The sequence below is a fragment of the Vulpes lagopus genome, chromosome 18, assembly GCF_018345385.1.
Source record: "Vulpes lagopus strain Blue_001 chromosome 18, ASM1834538v1, whole genome shotgun sequence".
Taxonomy (NCBI): Eukaryota; Metazoa; Chordata; class Mammalia; order Carnivora; family Canidae; genus Vulpes; species Vulpes lagopus.
Genome location: NC_054841.1, coordinates 38212345 through 38226555, shown reverse-complemented (window position 1 = coordinate 38226555; position 14211 = coordinate 38212345). Strand labels below are relative to the sequence as shown.

Here is a 14211-nt window from a genome sequence, read left to right as displayed (position 1 = left end):
TTCAGATGCTGCTGACAGGCCAAGAAAAATGAGGTCTTGAGAAGCCACCATTGGATGGTGGAATTTGAGGGTTTAGAACTATCATTTATTGGGTACCTATTATATACCAGGCATTGCCCTGAACACTCTTAGAATAGTTGTAGAGGAGAAACAGACGACTATAGGCCAACTTTAATACATAATAGCTACCACTTACTGACTATCTACTATGTATCTGATAGTCATGGGGAGCCTTACATATTCTACCTCATTTAATCCTCATCATTGCCTTGTGGGATATGGATCAGAGACATGAGGCCATCTGCTCAATGTGGCACAGCTAGTAATGGGCAGAGTGGGACTCAAACCCAGTTCTATCTGATGTTGAAGCTATTGGTCTTTCTGCTATCTATTCCTCTTTAAGTGATTTTTCTGGGAAATCCTGAGGGGTGCTGGGGTGCTTGGGTATGGAAACCACCAGAAAATAAATACCTTTTTAACTTTGAGTTAAGTTTTACTCAAGGTTTTAGGGGAGAATTTAAAAGTAGTTTTAAAGTTAAAGATATATGAATGCATTGTAGTGTTGTAAAAGACAAAATGTTGTAGAATGGCTTGGGGTTATGTGTGCTTTTCTTTCTTTGGTGAATCAACTTGTGGATCTCTTACCCTATCTTCTCTGGAGAGGTTGATTTGCTGGTTTTTCTGGTTGGGTTGTGAGAACAGATGTAGCCTAATTAATAAAGGCACTCCAGGGCTGAGGCTGATAACCTGGGAATCTGAGAAAGTCAGGGAAGGCATGAATTCTCTACATGGAAAACTTCATGATTATGGACTTGTTTATCATTCCATAGGAGGTATCTATCAGTTTCACAAGAGGAATCTTGATTTCCAAAAGGCTAAGCCCCACATGACGGAGAAAGAACAGTCAGGTATAACTTGTAGCTATGAGGATAATCATGACTTGCATATAGACTTTTTCTTGTGCAACTTTTGAAGGCCCAGTTATATCATATCTAGAGAACAATAATAGTGACCAGGACTTATGATTGCATTGTCTAATGAAAAGTTTGGGGCAGTCCTGGTGGCTCAGCAGCTTAGCGCTGCCTTCAGCCCAGGGGTCTGATCCTGGCGACCAGAGTTCCACGTCAGGCTCCCTACATGGAGCTGCTTCTCCCTCTGCTTGTGTCTCTGCCTCTCTCTCTCTCTCTCTCTCATGAATAAATAAAATCTTAAAAAAAAAAGTTTGTGTGTCATTTCCTATAAAGCCTGAGAGATGAGATTTGACCAGTAAAATATTGTCAGTTCTCTGACATTTCTATAAACACTTTGGGACCTAATGTTTGGTCAGGAATATGTGTGGTTGGTCATAATTGTTCCTCAAACTTGCACATCCCAGGATCTAGTATCAATGTAGTAACTCAGGAAAATGAAGATGTGAAACTCATCTATTGCTTTTTAAAAAATATAAAGTCTAAATTAAGAGGAGCCAAATTCCCTGAGCCATTTTCCCTAATACGTATGAAAAAAGAGCACTGAATTAATGACCTCTTAGTTTTCTCATCCTATTTACTTATAGCTCAGAGGTTACAGATTTGTGGCTGGTAGCAATGTTTCCCTGAAATCTGTACTATTTGAATTTTTAAAGATTAGATGCTAATGCTTAAAAATCAGGATATTTTTCTTCCCCACATCTCTTCCCACCCCATTTGGATTTCCAGCTTCTTTTGAAAATCATACATTCTGTCAACCAATACAGTAAAACTCTCGAGGCAGCAATATTCAGATTGGCAGTGTGATGGATAAAGTAGATTGCAGAGAAAAAATGTGAATACTTATCAGAGCTATGCTTACAGTGCTGTTGTTGTTGTTTTCAAATGGTTAATCTAACCTTTTAATCTGATTCTAATTTGGTGGCAGCAGCTCCTTCTCACATGAATTTATAGTTTTGTATACTACAGAATTCCAGAGAAACTACATTAATTCAGGCCTACTGAGACAAATGTGATTATACTTAGTAAAAAGATTAAGTATTTAAAAATAAATGTAGTTTATTTCTTGCAATTAATTAGATTAATATCAATATCTCTAGCAGTATTTCCAAAGGGAAAGTTGTTAAAGGAAACTTTAACAAATAGATAAAATTAGTATTTAATTGGCAGATATTAAATATATTTAATTAAAAACATGTATTCTTTTAATTAATAAAAACATCTGCACCTGAACACACACATGCTCCTGAGTCAGCTCTTTCTTCATAGATAATGCAGTAAATTACAGGCCTCCTTAGGTTGAATAATTACACATCAGACTTGGCAGCGTTCAAATGATTATGCTTTTGCACTGGTGATATTTGAGTTTATTGTATTTGGTATTGGGCTATACCCACCAGACACTTAAAGCGTACAGTCCTTATTTCAAAACACAAGCAAAACAAAAGTGTACAGCTTCAGGAAAGACATCCTTGCCACCGAATGGATGCAAATGGGTGGCCCAAACAAACTCTTCCCTCAAGATGCAATTAGCAACTCTGAAAATGGTTATTAAGTAAGATTACAGAGTGATTTTTCTAGGCATTTTAAAGATATAGAATATCCACATGCTCATTTATCTACTGCTGCTTAACAAACCATCACCACAGTTGAAACATATTTGTTTGCTCAGCAATCGATAATTGAGCAGGGCTCAGTGGGGACGACACAGCTATACTGCATGAAGTATCAGTAGGGAGCAGACAGGCACTGGGGCTGGAGGACCCACTTCCAAGAGCTTACTCACATGAACTACAAGCTGGTGCTGCATCTTTGCCAGGGCATAGCAAGGACTCTTGGTTTCTTTCTACTTGGGCTACTCTTTGGGATGCTTAGGCTTTCCCCAAGCATGGTGGCTAGATTCCAAGAGTGAGTGTTCTAAGAGGACTGGGTTCAAGCCACAAGGCTTCTTGTAACTTAATCTCAGAAATTCCAGATTTTTCCCTCTGTCTTATGCTATTGGCCAAGTAAGTCATTGGGTCTAACCTGGATTCAAAGGGAGTGGAATAGATTCCATCTCTCAATGGGAAATACCCCAAAGAATTTGCAAGGATCCTCCATCTATCATATCACATGTCCAAGATGTCACTATTACCAGGAAACCCTGTGTTAAGTAAACTGTCTATTCAGGGTGGCCATGCGTCCTTGAAGAACACTTCTGAAAACTAAATTATCTCCAGAGCTCCATCTGGGGCTCAGTCTGAGTCCATATGACTTAGAGTTACATAGGCCAATTTTCTTTAAATCCAGAGTTGTTTAAAGTGAAGAGTGGGGTGGAGGGTGGCCAGTGCATTGATGTAGTGTGTCCATGAGTGGACTATATTGCATACTGAAAGCTCTGGCATGTGACAGTTTGGAACTAAGCTAAATTTTAATCAAAAACAATAAGGAAATCAAGCAAAAACAATTCACAATACCTTTAACCCACAGTGACTTGGCCCTTCAAGGCTGAGGTCAGTTTGCCCCTTGGCTGTGGGAGGAGGTGTGAATTCCATTTCTATTATTATCTTATAGTTAGAGAAACAGTGTAGACTAAGGACTTCAGTTCTAGAATTGGACAAACCTAGTTTCAAAAACCAGAATTGATACTTATGAGTTGATGACCATAGTTAACTTAAACTTTGTTTCCTCTATCAGACCTCTAAAATGGGTCTGATAGGGGAACCTGGGTGGCTCAGTTAATTAAGCACCCAACTCTTGATCTCAGGTCAGATCATGGTCTCAGGGTCATGGAACAGACTCCTTGGAGGCTCCTGGCTCAGCGCAGAGTCTGCTTGTCCCTTCCCTTCCCCTCTGCCCTTCTCTGCTCCCCCAATCCCATGCTCTCTCTCTCTCAAATAAGTAAATTTTTAAAATCTTAAAAAATAAAATAAAATAAAAAAATAAAATAGGTCTGATAGTAATAGTATATACCTTAGAGGAATGTAATGAGATGATGAATCCAAAGCACTTAGAATGCCTGGCATTTAGAAAGACTCAATACAGAACTCATACAGCAGTTCGGCAGTGTGGCAGGATACAAAAATCAATGCCCAGAAATCAGTGGCATTTCTATACACTAGCAGTGAGACAGAAGAGAAATTAAGGAGTCAATCCCATTTACAATTGCACCCAAAAGTGTAAGATACCTAAGAATAAACCTAACCAAAGAGGTAAAGGATCTATACCCTCAAAACTACAGAACACTTCTGAAAGAAATTGAGGAAGACAAAAAGAGATGGAAAAATATTCCATGCTCATGGATTGGAAGAATTAATATTGTGAAAATGTCAATGCTACCCAGGGAAATTTACATGTTTAATGCAATCCCTATCAAAATACCATGGACTTTCTTCAGAAAGTTAGAACAAATCATCTTCAGATTTGTGTGGAATCAGAAAAGGCCCCCAATAGCCAGGGGAATATTAAAAAAGAAAACCATAGCTGGGGCATCACAATGCCAGATTTCAGATTGTACTACAAAGCTGTGATCATCAACCACTTTTGTGGTACTGGCACAAAAACAGACACATAGATCAATGGAACAGAATAGAGAACCCTACAAAGCTGTGATCATCAACCACTTTTGTGGTACTGGCACAAAAACAGACACATAGATCAATGGAACAGAATAGAGAACCCAGAAGTGGACTTTAACCATCAATTTTATGGTCAACTAATATTCGACAAAGCAGGGAAGACTATCCACTGGAAAAAGACAGTCTCTTCAATAAATGGTGCTGGGAAAATTGGACATCCACATGCAGAAGAATGAAACTGGACCACTCTCTTACACCACACAAAGATACACTCAAAATGGATGAAGGATCTAAATGTGAGACAAGAATCCATCAAAATCCTAGAGGGGAACACAGGAAACACCCTTTTTGAACTTGGCCACAGAAACTTTTTGCAAGATACATCCACAAAGACAAAAGAAACAAAAGCAAAAATGAACTATTGGGACTTGATCAAGATAAAAAGCTTCTGCACAGCAAAAGAAACAGTCCACAAAACTAAAAGACAATCTACAGAATGGGAGAAGATATTTGCAAATGACGTATCAGATAAAGGGCTAGTTTCCAAGATCTATAAAGAACTTATTAAACTCAACAGCAAACAAACAATCCAATCATGAAATGGGCAAAAGACATGAAGAGAAATCTCACAGAGGAAGACATGGACATGGCCAACATGCACATGAGAAAATGCTCTGCATCACTTGCCATCAGGGAAATACAAATCAAAACCACAATGAGATACCACCTCACACCAGTGAGAATGGGGAAAATTAACAAGACAGGAAACAACAAATGTTGGAGAGGATGTGGAGAAGGGGGAACCCTCTTGCACTGTTGGTGGGAATGTGAACTGGTACAGCCACTCTGGAAAACTGTGTGGAGGGTCCTCAAAGAGTTAAAAATAGACCTGCCCTATGACCCAGCAATTGCACTGCTGGGGATTTACCCCAAAGATACAGAGGCAGTGAAATGCTGGGACACCTGCACCCCGATGTTTCTAGCAGCAATGGCCACAATAGCCAAACTGTGGAAGGAGCCTCGGTGTCCATCGAAAGATGAATGGAGAAAGAAGATGTGGTTTATGCATACAATGGAATATTACTCAGCCATTAGAAACGACAAATACCCACCATTTACTTCAACGTGGATGGAACTGGAGGGTATTATGCTGAGTGAAATGAGTCAATCGGAGAAGGACAAATATTATATGGTCTCATTCATTTGGGGAATATAAAAATTAGTGGAAGGGAATCAAGGGAAAGGAGAGAAAATGAGTGAAAATATCAGTGAGGGTGACAAAACATGAGAGACACCTAACTCTGGGAAATGAACAAGGGGTAGTGGAAGGGGAAGTGGGTGGGGGGTTGGGGTGACTGGGTGATGAGCACTAAGGGGAGCACCTGGCAGGATGAGCACTGGGTATTATGCTATATGTTGGCAAATTGAAAAATAAATAAATAAATAAATAAATAAATAAATAAATAAATAAATAAATTTAAAGAAAGACTCAATACATATTGGGGATTATCATAATTATTATTTTCTTGATTACCTCCCAAGATTCTTAACTACTGGCCAATATGTATTAGGAGTGGGAGCATGGTATTCTAGAATATTTGTGGTCACAATGAAAGCATAAGCCTCTTCCTTTTCATTGGTAACTTATGCAACTGGAATTATTTTCAGTTCTTAAAGGCTTCTAGGCTTATTTTCATGGGAAGCAGATAATACTGTGGGTCTGGGGCAACGTGTTGGAGTAAAAAGAAATTGGCTAAGGTATGATCTAGAGTTTATGTTCCAGTTTACTTCTAGCTGTGTGACCTTGGGAAGTCACTTGTGTTCTCAGAGTCTCAATTTCCTCATCCATACAAACACGGGTCATAAAGACCATTTGGCAGTATTATTATGAGAATTAAATGAGGCAAATTTTATAAAAGTACCTGGAAGGGAGCAGTTACCAATAATATTATTTATTGGCCTTACTATTATTATCAAAGTGATCAAAATAATTAGATTATTCCAACTAAGTTTCAACTTGCTTTTGTACCTTATAGACACAACATGAAAAAACATCTTTTCTTTCCCTTCTCATGGAAATTTATTCTAGCACATTCCTTTCCTTTCTGTTCCTTACTTCCCTGTTCTTCTCTTCCCATTTCTTACCTTTTGTATTTCCATTTGGACTTTCTTCATATCTTTGCCTATTTTTTTTTCTTTTTTGCTTTGGTTTTGTATGTTCTGTATTGGTTTCTAAAGGTTTTTTACATATTAAGAAATTTGCATTTCATGACATGAATGCAAACATTTTTCTCAGTCTGTAATTTGCCTTCTGCTTCTTTTATGGTGCTATTTTTGTTCTGTTGCCATGCAGAAAGAAATACTTTTTATGTAGTCAAATTTTCAACCTCTTCTTTTATGGTTCCTATGTAATATAGTTATAGTTTCTACAGGCAAATATTATTAAAAATGTATATTTTTAGCACAATTATGGATTGATTTTAAGAATTAAATATAATATTTATCTATGTGTTTCCTGTGCTGGTATAAAACCACTTTAATTCTTGTACTGCATAACATGGTTTGTTAGTTGGTAGTCCTGGTTCCTTCTCAATGTCATTCTTTTTCATAAACTTGCTGTTTATTCTTGCTTGTTAATTTTTCCACAAAATTTTAAAAGTCATTCATCTGGTTCAAAAAATATGTTGTTTCATTTATTGGGCTCACATGAAATTTATGGATTAATTTAGGCAGAATTAACATTTTTTTCGTCGAGACTTCCTATCCATGAAGATTGTATGACTGTCCACTTATTCCAGTTTTCTTTTATGTCTCTCAGCAGCATTTAAATGCTGCTCTTCAAAACTGATTTTCAATTCAAATTGATTTTCACTTTTTACATCTATTCCCAAGTACAACATTTCTGATGTTAGTGTAAATGGGGTTTTACTTCAATTATACTTTCCAATTGATTTTTATTCATTTTCTTTATATCTTTTCCCATACAGAGTTTTAGTTTTTCCTTATGTAGTAAAATTCACTAAATTTTTCTTCATAGTTTCTACTTTTTCACTTTATTTGAGTGCAAAGGGAGAAAATCATGACAATGATATTCAACATTGACAATACTTCTCTTGTTTTCTCTCTTGCCAGCCACAGTAGGAGGTTCTGTTTATGTTGCTTAATAGCATAATCTAGTCATCCATGATGATTAGTCCATTAGGCCAAATATAATCCATTAGCCATGTTCTAAAAGTCACCAGAGATAAAACCCACACAGCCTGAGAAAACCACATCTGAACATGGTGATCCTCTTTTCAATGGTCCCTCATTACAAATATTTGTGACTATATGCTTTTGTTGCTATATCTGGATCCCCTTGCATTCTGATGATTTCTTGCAGCAAGCACTGATAGCTTAGTTTGAGGGCTTTCTTTAGTCATATGTAGTCAGGCTAGAAATGCTCTGTGGTTAATGTTCCTGGGAGAATCCCTCCTGTCGATGGACAGGAGTTAGATGACATATACCTCTTTTTTCCTTGTGACTTCGTTGGGACAACTTTGAGGCATACTCTACACCATCATCAAATTACCCCCCCCCCCAAATATGAGCCCTAGTTACCAACAGTGGTAACCTGTTCATGAATGTATTGACTTCCTTTTCTTCCATGTCTCACTTTACCCTTCCCCTAATTCCTGAGTTCACCTCCCAAATAAAATTCTTGCGCTCAAATCCTTATGTCTGAGTCTATTTCTTGGGGAACCTAAACTAAGACAAAGATATTTTATGATCTTATCCCACCTACTTTTACAAGTTTATTACCTATTTACCTGCATTAAACATTTTAAACTTAGTTCCATTTACCCAATCTCCAATGACCAAACATATCATGTCTTAATGTTTTGTATCTTTCTAAGAATATTTCCTTCTGTTAGAATGCCTTCCCATGACTGTGTGCCTGGCTACTCTGCCTTTCAGAGTCAGGCCAAAAGTGACTTCTTTGCCTTCCTACCCTGGGTAGGATGCCCACTCCTCTGTATTCCCAAATATGGTTCATAGATCTCTGCTATGATGGATTGTTTCCAAGGATGGTCACAATAATTCCTCCAATCCCTCACAACCTTCTGCAATGTGACTTTCCAAGCTCACCCCATTAAGAAGCAGAGTCCATTTCCCTTCCCCTTGCATCTGGGCTGGCCTTGTGACAATAGAATGTGGTAGAAGTAAGCATGAACCTAAGCCTTAAGAGGACATGCAGTTTGCATTTTCATTCTCTTGGAAGCCAGCCTTCATGTAAAGAAACTTGAACTACTCTGTTGATACTGAAAGACCACATGGAGAGGGTATACTTGTGGATACAAAAGGTTCCCCAGACAACAGCCAGTTCCAAGGTCTCAGTGGGTCCATATTGGATGTTCATTAAACACCATATGGAGCACAGACAACCATCCCCACACCAAGCCTGCCTGAATTCTTAGCCCACAGAAATCATCAGCAGTTGTTTAAAACTATTAAATTTTGGGTAGTTGGCATTGTTGTTACACAGAATTAGATAACTGCAACATCTATTATAGAACTTGTCATTAAATATTATAATTACTTATCTACTTGTCTGCCACATTGGTGAGCTACTATAAATGGAGTCAGAATATTCCTATCTCAATAGATGCAATACCTGACATGTGGGATGCTATAGAATGATGAGCCTATGAAGAAATGAGACTGTTTAAGGAGATCACGGTGTCATATTGAGGATTTGTTAAAGGAAATGAGAAACAAAAAACAAAAGGTACTAGAGAATGATTGTGGAAGACAAGAGTGGATGAACATTCAGAGCAGTTGCAAGAGATCTCCAAGACTTGTAGTTTATGAGTTCTCCTAATAATTGGTGAGATTATTGACCTCCGTTTCAAGCAGTGTGCAGCCTGGATGGGCCCAACAGACATAAATATTGACAAGGGCCTGGCAGGCAGCTACCACTGTGTGCAATTAAACTGTAAGTCATGGTTTTCACTGTCTAGAGTTTATATTGTAACAGAAAAGCAGATGTACCAGGACATTGTGGGCTACAGAAGGATATGAAAAAGTGAGGAGTACAGAAGCTCATATTCAATGGTTAGAGAGCTAGGAAGGATTTTCATGAATCTGCTTAATCTTTCCCATTCATGTAGCATTTACCGAGTACCACCTGAGCATGGCATTCCCTCTCCCTCTTATGCTGAAGCCTCACTAAATTGAGAGAAGTTTCTCAAATGTTCCACACTCCATCATGCCTCAGGGCCTTTGCTTTTACCCCTCTTCCTTTCTAGAATGCTCTGTGACCTATGCTCCCATGCCCTCACCTAGCAACGCTTACATTCATTTCTGGGGCTCCTCTCCCTTCTTTCTCTCATTCAGCCCCCAGGAATAAACTCTCCATTTGTTCTACCATTTCAAGTGTCTCCGGATTCAGTATGAGTCCTCCTTGCTCTACAAAGCCATCACTGGCCACCCCAACCTGAGGTTTCTTAGAATGTAGTAGAAAGGGAACTGGCTTTGGAGCAATATGAATTTCAGTTCAAATCTGGCTATGCTGCTTATAATTCTGCACAAGTTCCTTAATCTCTTGTGTTTCTTCCCCTGTAAATTGAGCATGATGCTACCACTTCATGGGGCTGTAATGAGGGTACAGGAGGTCTCTACATAAAGTGTTTAGCTAAGTCCTGATATGTAGCACACCCACTGATACATGCTATTGTTTTCCTCCTCTCTGAACTTCTGATATTTAATATCTGTACCACTCATTTGTCCTTCACTCATAATTGCTTTATGACAGCTCTTGTCCTGTACCATCATTTAACTTAATGTATTTATTATTAAATTTTAGCTTTCTCCTAATAGCTAAGTTGTCACTTTTTGTACATCTTTATATGTCCAAAGGACAACAGATTCTTAATAAATATTAATGCGTGAGTGAATAGATGGTGGGATGAGTGACTACCTCTCAGGGCTGTCTATACTACAGTTTTAAAGTGTAACATTCAATGTCAAGAACTCAGTGAATTAGAATAACTAATTGCAGGATATTTTTGTTTTCTAGGAAAGGAATGGTTAGAGAAAAGTTCAACAGTTTTCCTTGATTCTATACGATCAGTGTAATGAGGGAAAAATGCAGACCCCACCCCATAAAAAAATAACTCGAAGGCGATGCAGTACTCAGAACAATGAAGACACAAGGACTACCTCCCGAGCCTCAGGCTTTCTTAATATGAATGTATGGCCAGGTCAGACATAATGAGTGGGAGTAAAAAAGCAATTATGTGAGTAGGAATTCCCAACTAATTTTACAGGGATTAAGTAATCAATAGGAAATATCAAGTTTGAATTAAGATATTAAGGGCCCTTCCAACATTTATATGGATATGCTCATGAAGAAGGAGAACAAATGTTTTAGACAAGAGTGTTCTGTTACTGAGGCACTGTCTGTCAGAAGTAAGAGGTAGGATGACATATTACAAGTGAACAAATAAATGTACTTAATTAGTGATGAAAACCAAGAATTAGTGCATCCTTGGGTCATATGGGGTTTAAAGAGAAGACCGCACACAATAAGGTGGAGCTCCAAAAAAAAAAAACAAAACAAAACAAAACAAAAAACCTCCAGAAAGGAACTAGAAATCATCCACACAGAAGGATTCTGCTCCCTGGCTAAACTGGACACTGAGGTAGTGAGATGGACTCATGTTAGGCTGTCGAAACCAGGCTACACCAGAACAAAGAGAAGGAGGGTTCCGGAGAGATTCCTCACAGTGATTTTCATATTCCTTTTTATGCCAAGGAACCCTTTGTTCTGAGTCTTACTGGGTCCCATGACACACAAAAGAAACAGAGATATTGCTGTATGATTGCAAAGAAGCAGGAAGAGAAAGCGTGACAGGATATTGAGAGAAGCTGGGAGAACCTTCCATCTTGCTTCATAGGACCGTGAGCCTGGCAGAACCGTGTTGGGAGGACTACTGGCCCAGGATATCTGTCAGCCTTTATGAACTGCTCTTGGCAAGTGGCAAGATTTTTGGTTAAGACCTGTTGGTTAAAGATCTCCAAAGCAAAATGTACTGACCCTAGTGATGCACAATTATGCATTAAGGATGACTACATCACCCACGAGGGAAAAACAGGCCCTTGTCTGCCTTACTCACCAAAAGCTCAGCACGGTTTATTCTTTCTGGAAAATATTTTTCGAGTCATAACTGAAGCTTTCAGTGGAAGCCAATTTCAATTTAGTTACACCTAAATATATCTGAACTAAACAGGTTCTGGACAGTCCTTCAGAGCGAGCTGTTGGAAGAGGCAACGGTAGCCCTCTTATTTCCTGCTGCTCTAACAGAGGCCTTGATGCTCAAGGACATTTTCCATTTTACAAGAGCACTTAGTAACTTAGTAATGGATTTTTTGGATCTTGAGTTTCATCCTTACTTAGGGGTGGTTGTAACCATTGAGCTAAGTTTCCAACCTCAGAGACTAGAAGGTGGTTACAAAACCAAGATAAAGTAAAAGAGACAGAAGAACTTTGAAGGCCTTTTCTGCCCCTTGACGGGCCTCAGGATCAGACTGGTTAAGAGGGTGAACAGGTGTGTGGCCAGTGTTTCCAGCATTTCAAGGGCCAGGAGCATCTTGGGTGGTTAGCAGTCTAAATCAACACTTACTGACAAATAGATGGTGGATATTATTAGGATTGTCCTCACGGGAAAGATAGGAGTCGAATGTTTTCTCTTCATATTGTGGTAGGTTTCAGATGCTCAGCTGGGAGAGGCCAGGCCTGAGGTTTTTGATGGAAGCTTCCAAGCCTAGGATAACGCTTATTGTCAAGAGGGGAACACATTTTGGGACCATAGCCTTTTCACACACACCCGGGGCTCCAGAGTGTCCCTCCCCACCCATTTCTTCCAACTGGGAGCACGAATTTAATTCACTGGATGGTGGACTGGCCCCCAGCCAGCTCTGCCTGTCCGGTGATCTTAAAACAATCTAACTTTTTCCCTGGGTGGATGCTGGTTCCTATGGGGTGGATATGTAATGCAGGACTGCATGGGTTCCCTGCCCAGCTCCTCATTTCCCAAGAGTGAAGCTACCTGTTTGGCTATGCTAATTTGCTCCTGAAGCAGGTGAGCTCATCCCTGCTGCTTTAGCAGAGGGCATTATGCGAGGAGGGCGCTGCCTTTTCACAGGTGCCTTGTACACCAGGGCTCCCTCTTTGAATACACTGACAGCATTTCTGAAGTTCCTCCTCCTCCTCCTCCTCCTCCTCCTCAGCACATCCCCATCAAACATTCTGTCAGAGCCAAGTGAGGCAAAAAGTATCAAATGGGAAAACAATGAAAGGCCTGTTGAGTTCCTGTGTGCACTGTGCAACAATAAGCCACACTTTCTGAAGTGTCTCAGAAAGGAATGCCTGTGATGTCGTTTCAAAGAAGGACTCTGGCCCCAAATCAAGCTGTAAGCCATGACAATGCTCCACTAAACACTACAAAGAATTCGCCTTTCAGCCAGAGAGGCATTTCTCCTGGGGGGGGGGCTAAATGCCGCCCCCACCATGTCACCTCGGCACAGCCACTATCACCGCTCTTTCCCTGCTGAAGCCTGATGAGAGCAGCCCGCTGCCAGGGTTTGATGCACGGAAACTCAGCACTTTGCCCTCTCAAATGCCCACCAGAAAGCAGGAGTCCAGCAGGTCTGTTTGTGTTGCGGGGAGTTTAAGGCTCTGGTACAGCGAAGACATTCTCCCCCTGAAGCCACACTTCAACTTTTTCGTAGCCGGGCATTTGTAATTAGCTGAAGTGTCAAAGCCCATAAAAGCCTGCATGAAAAGGACTTTCAGTTCAGACAGCCTCAAACAGCATCAGAGAGAAAGAGGGAACGTCCAAGTCGCTCAGAGTACTGGCCTCTTACCTGGGCTTCTCTCACTATCCCATTCTTCGCGCAGTTTCCACTGGGTGAGCCGTCACTCTGTTTCTCATGGTTGTGCAGATTCCCATTGCAAACAGCACCACCTCCAGGATTAGCCATTTGTGGGTGAGATGATGGAATCCAGCAGGTTTTCCTCCAGAGGTCCTTGGCAAGCTCTGATCCTGAGTGAAGCTGGTGAGGGGACGAAAGCAAGCACTTTGGGCTGAACCCCCGAAGGAATCCTACCAGTCAGGCTTTCCAGAAGAGCAACAGCTTATCTTTGGGGCAGATCTTTGAAAGGCAAAACAAGGGGTTATTTTTGCACTCCTCAACTCAGAATGCGACCTTCAGGGCAACAAACCTTCTGAAACTACAAAGAAGATTGCCCATGCGGGCTCCTCGGGGGCATGAGGAAATCTGGAGACTGCAAAACCCTGTGGCAAACTGCGAGGAGGCGGGCTGGGAGGTGGAGCATCGTTTAAAGACACACACACACACACACACACACACACACACACAGCACAGTCACAGTCTCCTACATGTAGTCAGTTCCGAATTTATGTCTACCTCTACCCCCTCCCTCCTGCCTCCTGTATCTAATTACAATGTTCGGTTGTAAACTATGCTCAACTTTTTTTTCCCCTTTCTGTAAAATAGCATTCAGCACTGGCTGCCAAGGCTGCCTGGAGGGAGGAGAAAATGGGAAGTTACTGTTTCGTGGGCAAGAGTTTCAGCTGGTTCTATAGATGTTGGTGATGGTTGCACAACAGTGTGACTGTACT

General features: G+C 40.3%; 1 protein-coding gene across 1 annotated transcript in view; it reads right to left on the bottom strand.

Moving 5' to 3' along the window:
* SPTLC3 (serine palmitoyltransferase long chain base subunit 3) overlaps nucleotides 1-13841 on the bottom strand; it is a 148572-nt gene extending 134731 nt beyond the window's left edge. The window contains exon 1 of the mRNA XM_041733174.1: nucleotides 13433-13841. Within this exon, the coding sequence (XP_041589108.1) occupies nucleotides 13433-13549 (117 nt within the window). The 5' untranslated portion in view covers nucleotides 13550-13841. The remainder of the gene's footprint in view (nucleotides 1-13432) is intronic.
* Nucleotides 13842-14211: the final 370 nt, after the last annotated feature.